Source organism: Leptodactylus fuscus, chromosome 2, assembly GCF_031893055.1.
Source record: "Leptodactylus fuscus isolate aLepFus1 chromosome 2, aLepFus1.hap2, whole genome shotgun sequence".
Lineage (NCBI taxonomy): Eukaryota > Metazoa > Chordata > Amphibia > Anura > Leptodactylidae > Leptodactylus > Leptodactylus fuscus.
This window is the reverse complement of record NC_134266.1, coordinates 11,902,870-11,923,552: the sequence shown is the minus strand read 5'-3', so window position 1 is coordinate 11,923,552 and position 20,683 is coordinate 11,902,870. Positions and strand designations below refer to the sequence as shown.

The 20,683-nt window shown below is 42.9% G+C and overlaps 1 protein-coding gene across 1 annotated transcript in view; it reads right to left on the bottom strand.

Moving 5' to 3' along the window:
• ROBO1 (roundabout guidance receptor 1) overlaps positions 1-20,683 on the bottom strand; it is an 893,061-nt gene that overhangs the window by 252,326 nt on the left and 620,052 nt on the right. The window contains exon 4 of the mRNA XM_075263408.1: positions 1,512-1,838. Within this exon, the coding sequence (XP_075119509.1) occupies positions 1,512-1,838 (327 nt within the window). The remainder of the gene's footprint in view (positions 1-1,511; positions 1,839-20,683) is intronic.

The window sequence follows — 20,683 nt, the reverse complement described above, 5'->3', positions numbered from 1 at the left end:
AACCCCAAGGTGAAGTAGCTGAGAGTCATGATCACACTCAGAAATTTGTAGCGATGAATACAATTTACTCTGTAAGTCTTAAAATCACGAGTAGTGATTAGGATTGAGTGATCGGGATCGGAAAAGATCGAGTAAATTTCACGATCGCTATCGGAATTCCGACCCGATCTTTTCCAGCGGGATTGAGGTCGGAGATTATTTCAAGATCGGCTCAATCCTCAAGTGACTTTTCCCATAGAGAAGCATTGACTAGGGTTGAGGATCGGGATCGGAAAAGATTGGATCCCGATCGTCGATCGAGCAAATTTCACGACTGAAAATGATCGGAAATTGGATTTTGAAATCGATCCTAAAATCTCAAGATCGGCTTAACCCTAGTAGTGATGCCATAATGGAGCAACCAATAAGGCGCCATCCCTGATGCCTGAACTGGTGACCTAAACTCAAGGTACTTACTTTTTTAGTAATACTGTCTGAGTCAATGCACCTTATCCAATGGGCTTTCTGACCAACGGTTGCTCCTCTACTCGTACACTTTTCTATCTTAGTGGCTAAAATAAGAGTATTTGCTTTAAAGCTGTCCATACACCTTTAATAGCGGTCAACGTTGGGCTCATTTATCCAACAGCTATTCTTCCAGGGCACCACTTACACACTTATGTAGGCTTGGTTTGTCTCAATGTGTTCTCAATGGGAAAAGTTAAAGAATCCCCCTTTAGACAGCGGATCGTCATCCTTGAGGACAAAGAATTAACCATGGAAAAGTTCAACATGCCCGATCCTTATTTCCTCCAATATCAGGTGAGAACCCATATAAACATAAGTTCGTTGGCCAGTCCCATTGATATGAGTGGGTACAGCTAACTTATATGTATGTGCACCTTAGTAGAGAAATATCTTTGCAACTGCAAGTGCTCAAGGATGGGAACCAAGTCAAGTATCCAGTGGAAAGGTTATTTTTTGCTAGAGCTCTATAGATAACTCTATACATTGGAAATGGTCACATGCCAATACATTGAAATACACATCGGATGTTAGTCATCAGCTTAGCACAACGGCAGTCAATAGAGAAAGGCTGTATTGTGCTTAGGATTCGACCATTACGGCAAAAGTCTCACCTAATGGAAGACAATGGAAATTTTGTAACACTCATGGGTGATTTCTCATGCTACGATAACAATGGTTTGCAGGTTGTGTCCTGCTTCTTGAGACTTGCTGCATAGGTTTTTATCTACATTGTATATGTAGTTATTATCTAACATTTCATAAGGAAAAGTTCCCAGGAACATCTGAACAAAAAGGTTTTCTTAGAGCCCTGGGATATACTTGGGTGGCAGCCTTGGCCAACACAAGGGCACTGACAGATCAGGCTAAGCTTCCTTGAAGAGCAAATACTTATTCTTGACCCTTACATGGCCTTCTGGCTGGAGGAAAAGGTCAGTGACCCTTCTTTTTTATGTTCCCATCCTTGTAAAAAAAAAAAAAATTGCAAACCAATATATTTCACTTACTGGCTACTTCAAGGGATGCATTATGACTGACTGCTTCTCCCAAGTAATTCCGTGCGACACAGACATAAACTCCTTCATCCGGTCTGCTTTTGCGTCCATGGACGATTCGTAAAAAAAATAGAGATCCACTCGGTAGCAACATTCGATGGGAGCGGGGGTCATCTTTATCAGTGTCCACCCTTTCACCTCCTTTATACCACTCAATGGACGGAGCTGGCCGGCCTTCGGCCTTACAGTTTAGTGTAGCTGGTTCACCCTTTGAGACGATGAGATCTGATGGATGCTCCACAATACGAGGTGGGAAATCTTCCTGGCGAAGACGTGAGCCTAGAAAAGAAAGAAAATATTTAGAAAAAAAAATGCAATGGAGATATCAAGAAATTTTGCTTTGAGAACGAATCAACATCTAGAAACCAAATAGTTGGGTGATTTCATAGCCCATAAACTTAGGATAAACCTAGGCGGTGTTAGGCAATGGTAAAGGTTGACAGTAAATTGTAAAATTCAACATTCTTGCACCAGATTGGACCAACTCAGCAGGTACTATGGCTGTCATGGTTAGAGTTACAACTTAGGCCCGGTTCACATCTGCGTTCGGGCCATTACGTTCCCCTCTACACATGAAAAATACAGAGAGAAAAGTCCTGCAAGCACTACAGTCTATGGGGTCCATGGGTTTCCTAAGGTAGCCACTTTTTTATGTGGATTAGGATTACGTTCGGGGAGGGACCCCCGAACGGAAACCCATGCATAGATGTGAACCAGGCCTAAGGAACCTAAACAGAAACTAACAAGGACAGATACTTCCTTTGTTGCATTTAGGCCCAAGTTCAAAGGTGAAGCGGATGTAGCTAGTAGGACTGCACTCTAATTTCTATGAACTTTTAGTGCCAAGTGCCTTGGAAAGAAAGAGTTACTTTACCTTCTATCCAGAAATCAAGGCCTACTGTATTTCTATAACTTGTACCCTACAAGTCGGTATCCCATTTTACATCCACCAGTTTGGTGAGCCTTGAAAATTTCATTTATTTGTGGCAGTAGGATAATTATAGGCTAAAAGGCCAATGAGGGTTGACCATTTTGGTGGGAAACAACGGATTGAAAATTTACCCCACCCAATGTCCTGGATGTCAACATTTTATTACAAAAAGATTACAACAGTTAGGGAGAGATTTGTCATAAATGTAATGCCTATGTTAGCCTAAGGGTGGAAAAGAATTTGGTAATCTAGCCACTAGACTCAATATTAAACAGATGTTCCCAATACATTAACTATCACATAGCCATATGATAGGTCTAATCACTTGGGACCTCGCCAATGGGGAATGCCACGGATCACTAGAATGAGGGCCCAAGAGTAGGGGTATAAATGAGAAGGTGGCTGAGCATGAGCACCACTGCTCCATTCTAAGTCTATGGGACTGGTGAAGGTAACCCAGTAGTACATCTTCATAGACACTGACTTGAGCTCCACTCAAATCCCACTTTGTTCAGCTGTATATAAATAGGGGGCTTTGAGAACTCTTTACTAGTGATTGGTGGAGATGTGCATATGTATGGCTATCGGTTGTGCAGGACAGCAGTTGCACCCAGGACTTTTGTACTTCTAAAGGGTGAAAAGGTTCTGTCCCATAAGATGATATCATTGTTATAAATGTCATATAGTAGTTAGGGCCTGTTGCAGAAGTTGCATTGGGATTTAGAAGCTTTAGGTCACACCTCCACTCCCTCTTGTCTTGGGATTAATCCTACGAGATAAAGTAACAAGTACTGCGTTTCCATTAATGACGTTCTGTAATCCGATCTCAAATCTTCAGTCTTGAAAAAGTGGTGGAAATAAAAAGGCACCAAATATCTAAAATTCTCATGATTGGCAGATCCTCCGCATTAGCAGGAATGCCGGTGACATATTTCCCTGAGGGATGTAATGACCTTGACGAGTGAATTATAATCTTCCCCTTTATGTAAAAGTTATAAAAGAAAAAAAAAATTCTAAATGCATTTGAGGCAGAATTTTTAAGCCCTATTAAATGTGCATTTTGCAGAACAAGAGACCATCTATTACGGGAATATTATATAAATCCTGCAATCAGCACCAATCCTATCATTTTCTTGTCAAATTTGTGATACGCCGAAGAACATTTGTCAGAAATAAGAACTCTGCACCCGATAATTATCAGAGGGATCTCGGGTTTGGGCCAATCATTTCAAACATCTTTTGACAAAATATTCTTTCCATCCAAGGTAAGTGTTTCGAGACAAGACTGGGAAGTTGTTATATCAAGAGCGACGGATTTGCATGTTACACGGTAAATAATACATAGTAATCTATACGGCTACATCCTTTCCTTTCTGTGCACGTAGAAGACGGATAGAATTTCTTCCCGGCATTAATAACTGACAAGGTGTGTCATATTTACTAGACGATAAGCAGATGGAACCAGAAAAGAGAAATGCCTCCAGCCAAACACAGGAAACACAAATCTAGACACTTTAAAGAGCGCCTGTCACCCGAAGATGTCATCTATAGGACCATTGGGGGTGGGCGGGCGGGGAGTACAACTTGTGGCTATAGGCGGTCTAATGGAGGTGCCATCTCCCCAAGCCATGATATGTTACTATAGTTCGGATTTACAAAAATAATGTTCTTCCAACAAATAAAGTCTCACGGTCATATTTCGGAACTTTTTATTACACTATATGTTCATGTTTTGTGGTTAGAGAATGAGAACCTTCACGTCACACAGATGAATTTTTGCAAAAATTCCACAGCTTTTTTTATTTCAAAGGAAAAGGCTTCATTTTTTGTAAAAGTTCTGTCCTATCTTCATTAGGGTTTCCGCACAAACCTCTCATTGAAGCGAGGGCGGGTTCACACCTGCGCTCGGTCTCTGCTTTGTGGGTTTCCGTCTTCTGCCCGAGAAACGGGACAGGAGACGGAAACCCGGCAGTCAGTGTCTGCTCGTGAGCGTCTTTTGGTCTCCACAGCGAAACTGGGTTTTTTTAACCGGACACGAAGTCCTGCATGTCCGACTTTGTGTCGCCGCGGACAGGCACAAAACGCTCACGGGCGGTCACTTTGCAAACCCATTCAAGTGCCGGTTTCTGTCTCCTGTCCAGTTTCTCGGAAACCTGCAAAGCAGAGACCGGGCGCAGGTGTAAACCCGCCCTTAATGGGAGTAGGAGATATTTCTGCCCAAGGCAAGAAGATTTTTGTGGCAGATCTTGTATGATGGATCCCATCAAAAACCTGCCAATGGCAGATATACTGGTACAATCCCAAATGTGTTAGATATTTATATAGCTTAGAAGTGACACTCATATTGACAATAAAATTCTGTAAATGCTGCTGTGTGATCTTCAGCAAGATAACAAGGCACAATACACCCAATATTGGGTGGTTCTTCTGGTTTTTCCGTTATTCCCCCTATAGCTTTCACCCTATGCAGTGCAAATGTGCATCAACTGATACAGACTGAAAGGTCTATGCCAAGGCTTTGCTACAATGCCATGCCTTGTATAGTGGCTCTGCTTGGTATCTAGAGATGGGTGAATAGTATTCGATCGAATACCTCGCTCCCATAGGAATGCATGTAATCGGCCGAACAGCGCAGTGAATATTCGATGTTCGGCCACTTACACGCATTCCTATGGGAGCGAGGTATTTGATTGAATACTATTCACTCATCTCTATTGATATCACATCTCAGCCTTATTCATTTTCATGGGACTCTGCTGCAAAATGGCCCCGTGACCAATGAACATAATGCCACTGGCCTGGGAGGAAGAAGTGGTTAATATTATAGTCCCAGAGTGTCCCTTTATATCATGCACTTACTTTGTATAAATTTTCCACCGGCTCATCATCTACAGACCCCGGTCTTAGTGTTATGTGGGCAAGTCCTACCTTGACCCAACATCATGATAGAACCAGACGATGATGGTAGCCCAGGTCAGATCCTTAGTCGGGCCATAAACATGGTATAGGATAATGGATATTCGGTAAAATTCTCTTTAACTATTATTGCATTTATCTTTTAAACACTTTTTCAGCCTGTTCAGCAAATTTTTGGGCTTAAGGAACATATTTCCATCCATCTGAAACATTGAAGTTCATTCCAGTTACGAGCCCAGATTATTCTTTGATCGCTCAGTTGCCGAGATAATGTGTTATTTTACAGCAAGGCCGTTATATCCGTACACGGCACTCTGCAACTTTTTATGACGGTCATTTTCCCCGTAGAATAGACATTGCACGGAATCCAAATTTTGGTGAGTTTTTGCATGTCATGTTATTGAAACTATAAGAGTCGCGCTCCAACTGTACAGATGGAAAGTTTAGGGGTTACTGAGTAGTAAAGGGCTCTTTCTCATTCGTCTATCATTACCATTCCCAGCTGGCTAGCTGGGGGGCACTTACTTATTACAATTAATACTGGCGATGAGGTGACGCTTCTCATTATCAGCTCTCGCTGTGATTGGACTATTTATTAGAGATGTTGCAGCTGCTCAATAACACTCAACGACTGGTATTCTGCGGAGGGAGAGGATATCTCTCGTACGAGCGGCGTCCAAACTGTCCTATCTGCACAGCTGCCAACTGCTGAAATGCAATTTAGGACAAAATAGATCATATTGTCATTCTGTATGCCCAGAAAATGAGGCCTGAAATCATAAGAGTAGATTAGCTATGTAGATTACGTCTGGGGAAAGGGGGGGCATTTACTTTCCGCCTATGCAATATACTATGGCTTTAGAGAATGATGATTGTTCTGATAAAGTTCTATTAAAACCCAAAATTTATTGAAGAGACTCAGAGGTGTAGGGAGACTCGTTGCAGGCAATGCATCATGGGAAAAATACGCAAACTAGCTCCTACCAATAGGTGGAGGGGGCAGATTTATGAATACTGCCGTAGATCTTGACAGTCTTGGTGGATGTTGGGTGACAAATCTGGTAACTATAGACAGTCTACCATCTATTAGTTCATTTACTTTCCAAAATGATTTTGCACCAGAATTTTGGCACATTTCTGGGGTACGCTGTTGAACTTTCAATGCCCCTTCCCATCTGATCCCTGCCATCTTGTCGAACTAGTTGGAAAAAATGGATTGAAACCAAAGAAGACACAAAACCTTGTGCCAGAAAGCACCAAATATGAAATAACTCAAATACACAGCAGTAAATGCGGGGCAGTGTTCTCTACAGATGGGCCTCTGGTGTGTCCGGTATGAGTTAAAATGCCTACTTTTTTCCAGGGTTAAGGAGATATCGTCACTCCATAAGGAGAGAACCACCCTTTAGGTGTGTGGAGACTTATTAAGCCATGAGCGCTCCACTGTGCAAAGGAACATGGGAAGAATATGCAAATCTGACTTCCATGATGTAATTAGGATGCCAGTGCATCAAGAATGCACACCAATAGAGGGCGCTGACTGAGAAGTGCAAGTCTATCTTCCATGATGTAATTAGGAAGAAAAAGTCTCAGTCAAGCATACCAATAGAGGGCGCTCCCTTTAACATCATGCCGACCTTCTCAGAGGCCTTTATTTGCAATGATGTTGGGATTTTACCAGATAGTCTTCTCAGCCAAGGACAGCTGTTTCGATGTTCTTGCATCTCATCAGCCTGGCGCAGAGAGAACTGATCTAGCAGAGGTGAGAGGCTTAGACAGGGTTGAGGGGATATTGTCACTCCATAGGGAGAGACCACCATTTAGGTGTGAGGAGTTTTATTAAGCCATGAGCGCTCCACTGTGCTTTTTTCCGTTAAGTATTGCCGGGGTATTTCAGTTTTCCGACCCCACTGATCTGATATTGATGACATATCCTAAGGACTAGTGATCAATATCATCCAAGAAAAGATGCAGCAGTAGGGGCAATATGGTGGCTCAGTGGTTAGTGCTACAGCCTTGCAGCGCTGGAGTCCTGGGTTTGAATCTCACCAGAAACAACATCTGTGAGGAGTTTGTATGTTCCCCCGTGTTTGCGTGGATTTCCTCCCATTCTACAAAGACAGACTGATAGGAAAAAAAAAAAAAGTACATTGATCCTTATATGGGGTTCACAATCTACATTTAAAAGAAAAAAAAGGCGCAGCAGCAACACATGACGCTTTTTCCCAAATTGTTCTTCACAGAGGAAACACATTGGAGGATTGCGCCCATAATACCTATAGAGAAACCGCCAGAGCTTCCGTAGGTATAGCAGACATGCTGCAATTTCCAAAACCGCAACGGTTTTGGAAATTGCACCATTTCCGTTGCATGTATTTTTCGAGAATGTGTGGCTGGAACTGCAAAACGTTCATACGGCGGCTTTTACGTCACGTGGAGCCCTGGCCTCAAACCCCATATTGTGGAAAAGCAGACCAAAAGTGGCTTCAACGAAATTGGGGATGTATAGGAGTCATTTCTACAACTAAATTCCAAAAACCACAACAAAATCTTCTACATAAAAAGCAGCTTTTCTGCAATGTGGGGCCTTGGTTTTTGCAGCAGTTTTTTTTTTTTTTCTTCCTCTCTTAATATAAACCGTGATTCTCCAGCTAAAATGAACCTACTGCGATTGCCAAGAACCCAAGTGTTTGAAAATGCAACTTTTTTGCAGTTTTTTCCACAATGTTTTTTCCACTGTATTGGCTCAGCAGTAGGGTTGAGCCGATCTTGACTTTTCAGGATCGATTTTAAAATCCGATTTCCGATCATTTTTCATTCGAACCCGATCTCGATCCCAATTCCGATCCCAATGCAAGTCAATGGGATTTTTTTATTAATCGGAGATCGGATTTTAAAAGCAATCCTATTCACTATACAGCATGGAATCTAACAATTGTTAGAATCCACGCTGTGTAGTGAATCACTAAGTAGCCAGAGGATTTTTTTTAAATCCTCTGGCTACTTAGTCACCCCTGGTGTCCACTTACCTGCAGAGGTGGCTGCTCCGGTGTCCGGTGCCTTCGTCTTTGCCTCGCTGCTGCTCCACACTTCTCTTCTCCCTTCGCTGCCCCCTCCCTGCCAGGTTAGGAGAGTGTGGGCGGGTTAGGAGAGTGTGGGCGGGTACTAGGAGGGGAGACGTCACGTCTCCCCGCCCTGTACCCGCCCACACTCTCCTAAGCCACAAGCCCCGCCTACCTAGCGCTTTAAACACTAACCTGGGAGGCGGCGGCAGCGAGGCAAGAAGAAGGAGGGCACTAGAGGAGCCATCTCTAGAGGTAAGTAGCTGCTAGTGATGTTTAGTTTAGCCTTCCATTCGAATGAATGGAGGCAGCCGGCGCACAGGGGGTTAAGGCTGTGTGCCGCCTGCTTCCATTCATTCGTATGGAACTGCAGCGGAGCCTTCACACTGAGTATACAGCGTATACTCAGTGTGAAGGCTAAGCAAAGCATTGTGGGAAAAGATCACCGATCTCGATCCCACATAAAAAGATCGTGTTCGGAATTCCGATGGCGATCGTGAAATTTTCTCGATCGCCGATCGGAATCCGATCTTTTCTGAACACGATCGCTCAACCCTACTCAGCAGCTAAAAATGCTGTGTTTCCACAAGGTGGGGCCCAAAAAGTCCAAAATTTCTACTAATCTTGGGTTAAGCTGGCATACTAATATTTTCCAGTGTTTGAGCGTGGACATATACGCCTGGAGACTCCTTGAAATGTAAAAATTTCTAAGCCTCCATGGTCTGGAGATGCAAAAACTGCGCTAGAGCATCTGAGCCTTGAAGTAGGCCAACAAAAGAAACTTAAAAGCCAGTGCAATAAGACAAAAGGAAAAGTGATCTTCTTCAGGTCTTCCTATTTGGGCAGCATCATCCATATTTATCATGACGTTTCGATGCACCGAAGGGAAGTCCCGGCCTTGAAGAGATTAAGTGATAAAAGGCAGAAAGGGTAACATTTGTCTTTCGTCCTCGTGACTTTATTTTCAATCACGAGAAGTGAAATATAATGAAAAGCAGACAAAGGAATAAATGGTAACAGAGAAAGAGAAAGAAAAATAATTTCCCACACTAGAGAGGCTCGAAACGCGAAGAAAGCCGTCGACGAAATGAACAACATCTGTGTGATTGAGAAGAGTGATGAATGAAGAGTTCTTGTTGATTGAGCCGAGAGCTCAGGAAATAAGGACGTGAATGAGAAGCGGCGAGGGGAATATTCAGAAGTTTAGACAATGCTGCAATATAACAATCAGGGTTACGTGGTAGAAGCGAGCAGGAATATTTCTGGCTTTCACTCGTAACAATGGCACAACGATGAAAACGAATCTCATTCCGCATGTGCGTAAGGCATACAGTTATGAGACCAAGTATATCATACTGGCAACATAGTTACATAGTAACATAGTAACATAGTAGATGGGGTTGGATGAAGACATCAACCCATCAACTCCAACCTATAACCCTACAATCCCTACAGTGTTGGTCCAGGCATCATAGTAGCCTTAAAGGGGTTCCCAAGTAAAAATATCAAAGGCCTACCCGTAAGGATGGGTCAATAACATCATCACTGATCATCTGCTGCCAGATCTGCACAATCTAAGGACTCGAAACAGATGTCTTCGAATACGGTGTAGTGGCATGGCCCATTCGAGTCAGTAGGATGCCCGGCTGCGATAGCACAGCATGGCCACAGCACAGGGTTCAGAGGACTCTGCTTCCAGCTCTGTACACTATACATGGATGACTTCTGCAGGATAGGCCATTCATATCCACAACTGGACAACCCCTTTAAGGAAGCCTTAGATACTGTAGCTGTTGGCTGAATGTTTGCTTGGTCGATACCTATTACATGCATATCCTCGTACATGCATGCTCAGCTCAGGCAACTGTGCAAGTGTTCTCAATGAGAGAGGGAAATATACTGCTGCCAGGCTGATCTTCCATGACAAAAAAAACATTGGGCATATTAAAGTTTAATATGCCCAATCCATCTTTGCCCCGACACCAGGTGAAAGTGAAGACACCCTCCTATAGGTTAGATGGCTGACTTGGCCATCAAAATCCACCCTACAAATCTTTAATGTATATAGTCATCTATAGGAATCATGGATATAGTTTTATTACAACTCTGTACAACCCCATGTCGTATATACCTGTAATACAGCGCCACCAATAGGTGTGTACGGGATATTACAGTACACCCAAAGGTCTCCGGCACACAGAGGAAATAAAAAAAAGAAGAAAAACATGGCATGCTCCATTGGATGTCATACTATGGAGGTATTATTTCCTATAAGCACTGCTTCTAGGAGAGATTACCTTAGTTATACAGTGTTTGGTGGCAACATAGGATGGTTCCATTCCCAGAATAGGGAATAGTTGTTCCCGGTAAGCATTGGGTAGGACAAGTGTTGAATCACCAACCAGGTCAAGGGCACCCAAGACTCACCAATGCTCGTAGGTGGAGAACGCTACTCTATAACACCCCCGATCCCTCTTATTACATATGGAGAGACTTAGTCACCCAGTACAGGTGGTTTTAATGTTATGGTTGATTAGTTATTCTTAATAGAAAAGTAAAATTCTACTTGTCAGTCGTGTGACAAGATGCGTGAATCATGGAGGAGTCGTGAAAGAGTAAAAATAACATTTCCTTGCCTTTCCGTGGGGCTTACAATACATGGAATCTACAATAATCCATCATCACCGATGTCTCGAGTGTTCCGGATTATTGGAATGTTACCGTGTTTGTATGAGCAAACTGAGCTGACAGATGAAATTTCTCTCTCGCACGATTGGGAGGGCTCGTGCTATAAATACGTAAAACAGCTGCATTACAGCCCTCCGTCTGGCACGGAGCGACAGAAGGAAAATGACTAACTGCTCGGATTTAATAAAGTCGCTCCCAGTTTGCACAAGTTCCCGGCGCCCATTGATAACAAGTCTGTAATAGTACCTTAAGCACCAGGATACAACACTCAATCCCCGTCACACACCATCCAGCCTCCTGGGCATGAAGCGGTCGTGTCCTTGACTGCTTATCGGGTACACGACGAAGATATCTCAACTAGGAATGAAGGCTCAATTCAGACCTGCACTTCCTCAGAGCATCCAGATACTGGGAAGCTATTTGGCCGGTCATGCATTTTTCCTCTGGTCTTTGCTACTTGGAAGCTAATGTAGAAATTTTACGAGCAGGTAAAAAAATAAACATGGCCGTATTATGTAAATGACAATACAATGGAGCTGTGTCGTACACATATCCATAGATAGAGGCCGTGCTGTACATAGGTTTTTTTGCTCCTGGCACTTGCATGGAAACAGTGTGAATATGTTTTTTGGGGGTTTTCTTTGCAGTTTCCATGACATACCATATTGCAGAGTTATTCTTCCTAAAAAGCAATGCTTGTAGAGGAAAAAAATTGGTCTTACAGAGGCAACTAATAGCATAGAGCCTAAAGTTGGCAATGTTATTGGCAGCTTCCTGACACTCTCCTAAGCCACAAGCCCCGCCTTCTTCCTAGCTCTTTAACACTAACCTGGGAGGCAGGGAGGCGAAGAAGACCGAGAACAATGGGCACCGGACCAGCCATCTCTGCAGGTAAGTAGCTACTAGAGATGTTAGCTAGTCTCCCATTAGAATGAATGGATGCAGCCGGCGCGCAGGGAGTTAAGGCTGTGTGCCGGCTGCTTCCATTCATTCCTATGGAACCGCAGCGGAGCCTTCACACTGAGTATACACGCGGCACAGAATGACCGCTCAACCCTAGTCACAACACAATATTCAGACATCTGCCTGGTAATCAGCTGTGCACCTGTGTGCTCATCACATGACCATGGACCATAAATCACATGACTATGGACTGTAAATCACATGACTATGGACCGTACAATCACATGACCATGGACTGTAAATCACATGACCATGGTCAGAGTTTTATCCTCTAGAAGTAACAGAATGAATGACAGCGAGTCGAAATCTAGAAAACTGCAAGGAACTGATACAGAAAGTATATCGGAAAGTTGTCTATCTTTTCATTGTACATTTGTTTGCCAATATTGGTCTGAAAGTGGCCGACCCCTTTAAGTATAAAAGTAAGTGAAGATTTCACAGGGTTATTTCAAGGTCACTTCTCGCACTCATAAAATAAAACGTCCTCCATACAAACCAAGCTCCAGCTTTCCTACACGCCGGCGGCTAACAAAGGTCACCGAAAATCACTAAATACATATAAATAGCGACAAGGACTTCTGAGAAAACATTCCGCTCCTGAATTTCTATTCCCGTCTCATCAACAAAGGTTATGTCTCCATCACAGATTCTGGCGTATTGGATGGGGAGAATAGTTCTGCCTTCTGTGCTTTTTTTTCCCCCTTGAAGACGAGGGATCCCACCACCCAACGAACCTGAAGTCAACTGGGGCTGAAGATTCTTGAGTAAAACATCCTTAGAAGCATTACGGTTTGTGGACCGTTCTCAGTTCATTCATCACCCCATGAAAAAGACGGCTAATAGAAACCCTATCATTCTGTAATGAAGATCTTCTCTACCGTAAACCGTCCTTACAACGTAAACAAGACTTGAAAGCCATGTGAACGTTCCTGGAAGGTAGAAGGATTTCTATGGGATTAATTATGTACAGTTAGGCCTGTAGGCGCTCAGCTGCTGTGCGTTGTTACCCAATGGACTTACTAAATGTTTTATGCTAGCCTATACGTTGACACTGGTAGACTGAAAATGGTCTTCTTTAGAAACGGGAGATGAAGAGAATAATTACACTGCTTAGATACAAGGTCTCCGATGAGATACATTACAGATTGGCCAAGATAGAACATACCAAATTTATAGACATCGATTCAGATGTGATCGATAGAGAACGGGGTGACCGCAGGTTTCCAGTTCATGTCACATCCCTACCGGTGGACTTAATTTTTGCAGATTTTAGGGGGTAAAACGATCCAAAAAGTTTTGGGCCAGCAACAAAGTTATACGCCCGGTTGCAAGTTATTGAACTGACGGTAGTCCCCCAGAAACAGTGGTCAAAGCTTCAGAGCAATCCCCCCCCCCAAAAAAAAACGATGACTGCTAAAGGTGAATAGAGGTTTGGGGTCCTTTACAAATTTTGCAATGGTGCCCTGAAAACTTCATATTTCATAGCAAAGCCCTTCTTTTCAGTGTGAGATAATCAGACTATGACGGGAGTGTGGACATCCAATGTTGTCACCTGTCAAGTCCTCTGCTACTTAGGAACACACCATATATATATTAGCATACTGGCCAGGATTTTGTCGGGACAAGACAACAAACTGGATCACAAAAGAGGCGGAGTTTGCACGAGTGGGCATTCCAGTTTGGGGGTTCCTGAAAGAGGGGCTTAGATCATTACATTTTGTTCTTTTGCATTAGCCCGCCTTCACACAAAAACGATTTATTGCTTTAAAATACTTAAACAGCCAGGTTTGCAGACTTTTTTTTCAAAGCATTTTTGGTGGCATAATTCACTTGCATTTTTAAAGTTTTTTTTTTTTTTTGCTGTTTTTTGAAGTCCCACAAAGAAGCCTAAGGAAAAAAATGTTGGACAAATGCCAGAAAAGCAATGTCTAGGCAGACTTTCCAAAAATTTGGTATAGACTACAGAGTTATGCCTGGTTCACATCTGCGTTTGGTAATCCGTCCATATTGGGACCCTCCAAACAGAATACAGACGCATTGGTGAGCGGTGAGCTTATGAGAGCACATGGACCCCATAGACTATAATGGGGTCCATGTGCTTTCTGTGTGGTATCTGCATGATCTACTTTCATGTCCACATGACTCGTGCAGGCAGCGCATGGAAAGTACATGGACCCCATTATAGTCTATGGGGTCCATGTGCTTTCACTGCACACCACTTGCCATTGTGTCCGGTAGTCCATTCGGGGGCTCTCCATGTGGACTCCTCGAACGGATTACCAAAGGCAGATGTGAACCAGGCATAACATCTGATTGTGGCCTTTTGACACCCCCCAAAAATAAACATAATAATATAAATGGTCAAAAATTCAAACAAAATCATCATGAAAATTGCTGCAAAATGTTGACTAATGCCGTGTGTGAATTCGGCCTGAACATCAAACACTCTCATCGCTGAAAACAAGCAACTTTGGCATTGAATTCAATGCAGAAGAAAAAAAGAGCACAAAAAATGATATAAAAATACTTAAAAAAAAAAAAAAAATAAAAAAAATAAAAAATAAAATAAAATAATAATAATAATAATAATAACAATAATAAATATAATAAATATAATAATAAATATTGTAATAATAATAATAGTAAATATAATAATAATAATAATAATAATAATAATAATAATAATAATAATAATAAATATAATAATAATGATAATAATAATAAAAATAATAATAATATCAATAAATATAATAATAATAATAATAATAATAATAATAATAATAATAATAATAATAATAATAAATAATAACTCAAATACAAGTTTTCATTATTTCACTTTTCAATAACTTGAGTCCCTTTTCCTTCCTGATGGTCTCAGATCCTCATTACCTTGGTTTTCTCTATTGACAGCACTACACAAAGAGAGCGGTGCACCCGGCACTGTAAACTACGATCACAGATTCGATTTTCTAGTAAGACTTTATATTGGTTTCTTAGGATCATCTGAAGGAAAGACAGAAGTTACTAAAAATAAACACTTTCAAGTGCCTGTGGAGCCTGGACGGCTTCCAAACGACAGAAGTTACATTGTTAGGAAGATGTATGCCTCCTGCCCGGTAAAATATCTCCGCACTTCCCTGGGTTTACATTTTATGTCTGGTGCTAGTTGCAGGACATAATTTAGTGTGGTGGGGAGAGTAGATAAAACACTCAGGAAGAGATATGACACATCACCACCAACAAGGCCCCCGCTGTAGGGTGATCAAGTCACTCACTTAAGTCCTAGGTGCGAAAAAGATATCTGGGGATTTTTTTCTAAGTAGTGCATCTAGAAGCTTCTCCTCCTGTCGGTGAACAGACAAGACCCTGCGCACGTTATATTACAGAAACGCTTTATCAGCAATTCTCCAATAAGTATCTAGCACTAGAATAGTAAGGCCGGGTTCACACGGGGTTCCAGACCAAAATACGGGTAGCTGCGACTGGATGCCGGTGCAGTGCACCAGCATCCAGTCGCGCACTCCGCTCCGGATTAGGCCCAAATGAATGAGCCTAGTTGGGAGTGTCTTCAGGCAGATTCGCCTTGAAATGAGAATGTTGTTTCCCAGAAAATAAAACTGACCGGTTCCCATTGATTTCAATGGGAGCCGTCTGTTAGGTCAGGATTTTGAGGCAGATATGGCCTCCAAATCCTGACCAAAATACCCCTAAGAGATTGGAACAGCCACAAGGAATTCAAATTCCTCGCTACTGCCCCATTCCCCCAGATCAGACCTGGGCAAAGCATGGCCCGTGGGCCATATCCGGCCCCCTGACTGATTCATTAAGGCCCACATAGCGTGTCTATGGAGGTGTGTCTTATTGCTGACAGGACAGTGCAAGAAGATGGAGACATTTGGTGTGTGTCCTAAGGTACTGAGAGGGGAATGTGAGATGCAGGGTGGAGAGTGTATGTGTATGTGTCTGTCTGTGTGTCTATCTCAGTAACCTAGGGGCAGAGATGGAAAGGAAATGTTATACTGGGGCAGAGATGGCAGATGGAGGGGGGGGGACACGAAACTGGGGGAGAGATGGAGGGGGACATGAAACTGGGGGTAGATGAAGGGGGCACTTAATATGGGGGGACATTAAACTGGGGACAACTGGAGGGGGCATTAAACCATGGAGGTAGCTGGAGGGGGACCTATCTGCCTCTAGTTGCCCCCAGTTTAATGTCTCCCTCCAGCTACCCCTATGGTTTAATGTTTGCTTCCAGCTGCCCGATTTCAATGTCCCCCTCTAGTTGCCCCCAGTTTCTAGTTGCCCCCAGATCTCATTGATTTATTGCCCCCCTCCAACTATCCCCACTGTTTAATGTCCCCTCCAGCTGCCCCAGTTTCATGTCCCCTCTAGTTTCCACCAGTTTACACTGGGGCACCAGGAGAGGGACCTAATACTGTGGGGCAGTTGGGAACATTATAATGTGGGGGCACATAATGTACAGGTGACTGTAGGAGGATTATACTGTGTGGGGGCACATGGAAAGATGATTGGGAATGGGCGGAGTCAATGTAGAAGTGGGTGGAGCTAAATTTGCCGCGGCGCAGCCCTCTACCATAGTTTCAATTTCTTTTGCAAACCCATGGGAAAAAATAATTGCCCACCCCTGCATTAGATGGTCTGCTGGTCCTGACATAAGAGCAGGCTTGGCAAACATTCATCTGCCTAACATTTCTCACAGCTCTCATATACACTTTGTATCCGTGCAGACAAGAAGCCAAGAGCCTCGGGCGAGGAAGAGATTTGTATCACCGCTGTGTTGCGTTCACAGGATTACCTGCACTTACACACTGCACCAAAACCTCAGCCTGAGACTGTAATTCCTGAAGGTTTCCATTTCCAGTGAGCAGACATCTTTACATACGAATACACAGCACATACACTTATTAACTAAACTCATTACATTGAATAATTATCAAGGTTTCCTTACATAATATATGACGCTAAAGTGCGAGCACTCAACCACACATCACTCTTTTCTATCACAGTAAATTCCTTTTCAAGGATCTCCTTATTAAATATTGACCTTGGGCTTTATCGTCTTCTCGGCTTTTGTTTTACCACAACGAGTAACAACATTGTTCGGCTTCTGTGCTGTAGTTGTATATGAAGTTAAACAATGGGACATTGCTGCATTTTCTTGTATACTTTGCGGTCAGTACAACATTTCATTGCCGTCAGGTTCATATGCACACGTTAGTAACCGTTTTATTTTATAACCTGTCATATCACTTGTGGCCTGCAGGTGTCGCTGTAGTAGATGGCTGCATAAATAACACCTGAAGATTACACTGTATATTACGACTGGCTGGGGGCAGAAAATCTCCATAGATCCAATTTGTATCCTCAGTTGGATGGACTCTCATGCTGAAGGGGTTATTTATTTTGGGGGTTAACAATCTACTAATCCTTAAAGGGGTTCTCCCATGAACAGAACTAAATTTGCAGAGAATATTTTTGGAATTCTATATATTTATTTCGGTTGGCTTAATAGGTTTCCTGCCTTTTGCTAAGACTTTGGCCACTTTGTATTAACCCATGACATTCAGATCAATTATTCAGAATACCCCTTTAATTGACATGGCAAGGTAACTATGCAAAAATCACTAGTGTCCTGTTTGCTATAGAAGGCCTAAGATATGACAGTCCGTGGCTGGGTACAATTGTGATTTTGGAAATTGCATATGCCCCAGCATGCAGCTTAGAGGGACGATTTGGGGTAATAAATCACACACAGTTCCTTATGGTCCTTTAGTGTCCTGTTGTGAAGCCTTACGTGTCTGTGATAAAAATATAAAAAACCTTCACCCTGCTGCTGTACTCCCTGCACCGGCACAGTTCTGCGCATGCGCCAGACCTCGGATGCATGCACTGTGAAGTCGGGGTGCACATCTAAAGAGTCTGATGAAAATCCCAAGGAGTCCAGGATTTACCCTGCTTCTTGTTCTCTCCTTATTATATCCAGTCCCCCTAACACATTTGCCCAAAGTAACGCATCAAACATTGTAACCTAAAATAAGATGCAGCACGGTGGCTCAGTGATTTTCACTGCAGCCTTGCAGCGCTGGAGTCCGGGGTTCAAATCCTGCCAAGGGTAACATCTGCAAGGAGTTTGTATATTCTCCCCGTGTTTGCGTCGGTTTCCTTCCACACACCAAAGACATACTGACAGGGAATGTAGATTGTGAGCCCTATATGGGACAGTGACTGACAATATCTGTAAAGTGCTGCGGAATATGATGGTGCCATATAAGTAAGCATAATAAATAAATAAATAATAAGATGGCCTTCACCCGCTCGCCTCTAAAGTCTAAGCAAATTAGAATTTTACATACAAGATCCTGAGCCGATAACAAACTCATTTCTCGTAAATTGGTGAGAAACAGAAGACCCCGGCGAGCCCGTGAACCTACAAAAGCCTTAAAAAGCCGTCCACAATGCGTTTTACTGTCACCATTTTATTAGGAGATTAAATGAACTCGCTCTAAACCCTCATTACAGGATGTGAAACACGAAAATAGGGAAAATCCATTGTGACTCATCCCTTGAAGCTCGGAGATCTCTGCTCCAGCCAAGACTAGTGACAAGGTGGGGAGGAGTGCCGGGGAGCAATTAAAGATGTCATTTCTAAGCATCCTCCAGGTGGGAAACCTCACACAGGACTCTGGTCTGCGCTCCTGGAATCAATGGCCGCTCCTCTCATATCTATCTGACATTTCTACAAGATGGCATCTTAATCTGACTTGTAAGGGCTTTCAGAAACGCAGCATGGCGTCCCGAGTAATCCACACTGAGCAGATACTTTATATCTGTTTACCGGCTCGTTCTAGTGGAATAAAAGTATAGTTTGTATTCTCCGGGCTTTGTCGCAGGACCCCCTGCTGATGGATTTTGATGCATTTTTCCACATAGATATACAAAACAGATCAGTACAAAGCCCTGCGGAGAAGAGGCGGCCATACCTGGAAACGCTGCCCACGGCGGGGCCATAGAACTGATCTTAAGTACAAATAACAACAAGCAGGAGCATCAAAGACAATGTATAAATAGGTCACCGTAATGGAGACGAAAAGACGTAAAGAATGCCGATTAACCGCAGCGCCTTGTTATAACACGCCTGTCTATTCTTATAGTAGGCTCAGCAGACAAGGCTCCGTATCCCCTGCTCTCTTCTTTCTTCTACATAATCCCCTTCATTACCTAGTTACCTTATTCCTGGTTTACCTGGGCAGCCCTGGCTCTTGTACACCTTAAAGGGATTTTCTCACAGGAGTGTTACATGACATGTCAGTAGGTTAGGTCTTAAAGTGAACCGGTCACGTTGAGCGTGCATTGAGATCTGTTTGCATTATGCAATAAAGCAGATTGATATATGGCTTTGTAGGAAAATATTCAATGTATCTTGTATTTTATATAGTTATATATCTGCTCTCTCTATCCTTAGGTGTCCAGTGGGCGGTCCTACGCAGTGACTGACAGCCTTCACTGTATGAGTGTTGCACATTTTCAGTCAGCGCCCTCTATTGGTGTGCATACTTGAGGCACTGGCATCCTAATTACATCATGGAAGTCAGATTTGCATATTCTTCCCATGTATGAGTGTAGACAGAGATAACCATCAGTCACTGATAAGACCGCCCACTGGACTCCTAAGCTTAGAATAAGCAGACAATTATCATTTAAAGGGAGTTTTCCATACTTACGTCTCCGGGCCAGTTCTCAGGATCACTGGATTCACTGGTCAGCTTGGAAATGCTGTATAATCTATAGGAAACATGCTAGAGAGCAGATATATAAGGTAGTTTGGGGGGAGAATTATATATCAGTCCTCTCCCCTCCCCCTATTCTGTAGCATGCCTCTCATACATTGTAATGCCTTTGCAAACGGACAGGCTCCTATTAAACCCTGAGCAGTGAGTGCAGTGATCTTGAGAACAGGTTAACTCCACATGTGCTTACGGTAAATCCCAGTTTTTCCTATAATTTGCACAAAAATCATCACGAAAATATAACTTTTATCCATGTTTAGTGTTTCTTTAATAACAATAGAATGAAAGGATACTGTATCTTTAAGAAACATTCCCTTCTGGTGGATTTCATGGAGATGCATCAGAGTTGATAATCCGGGATGTGAGTAACATTTGGTTATTTCCTTATCAGTAAAGAATGCAGGTTACTCGCAGCGGTAACACGGAGGTCGGGATTCGACACTTCAGAGCATCTGGGAAATCCTAAAGCAGCATTTTGCTGATATGTTGTTAGTAAGGGAACGAGGTTATCATCCCCTAATATCTTAAATCATGACGTCATATTAAAGAAATCCGCGTGTCAGACATCAGACTGTCCATGTATGTCTATGGGAAGAATATGCCAATCTGTCTTCCATGATGTAGTTAGGAAGACAGGGCCTCAGTCATGCAGCCCACTAGGGGGCGCTCCCTTTAACATCATGCCCGACCTTCCCAGAGGCCTTTGCTGTAATGATGTGGGATTTTACCTCCTTGAAAAGCCAAGTGTCAAGTGAA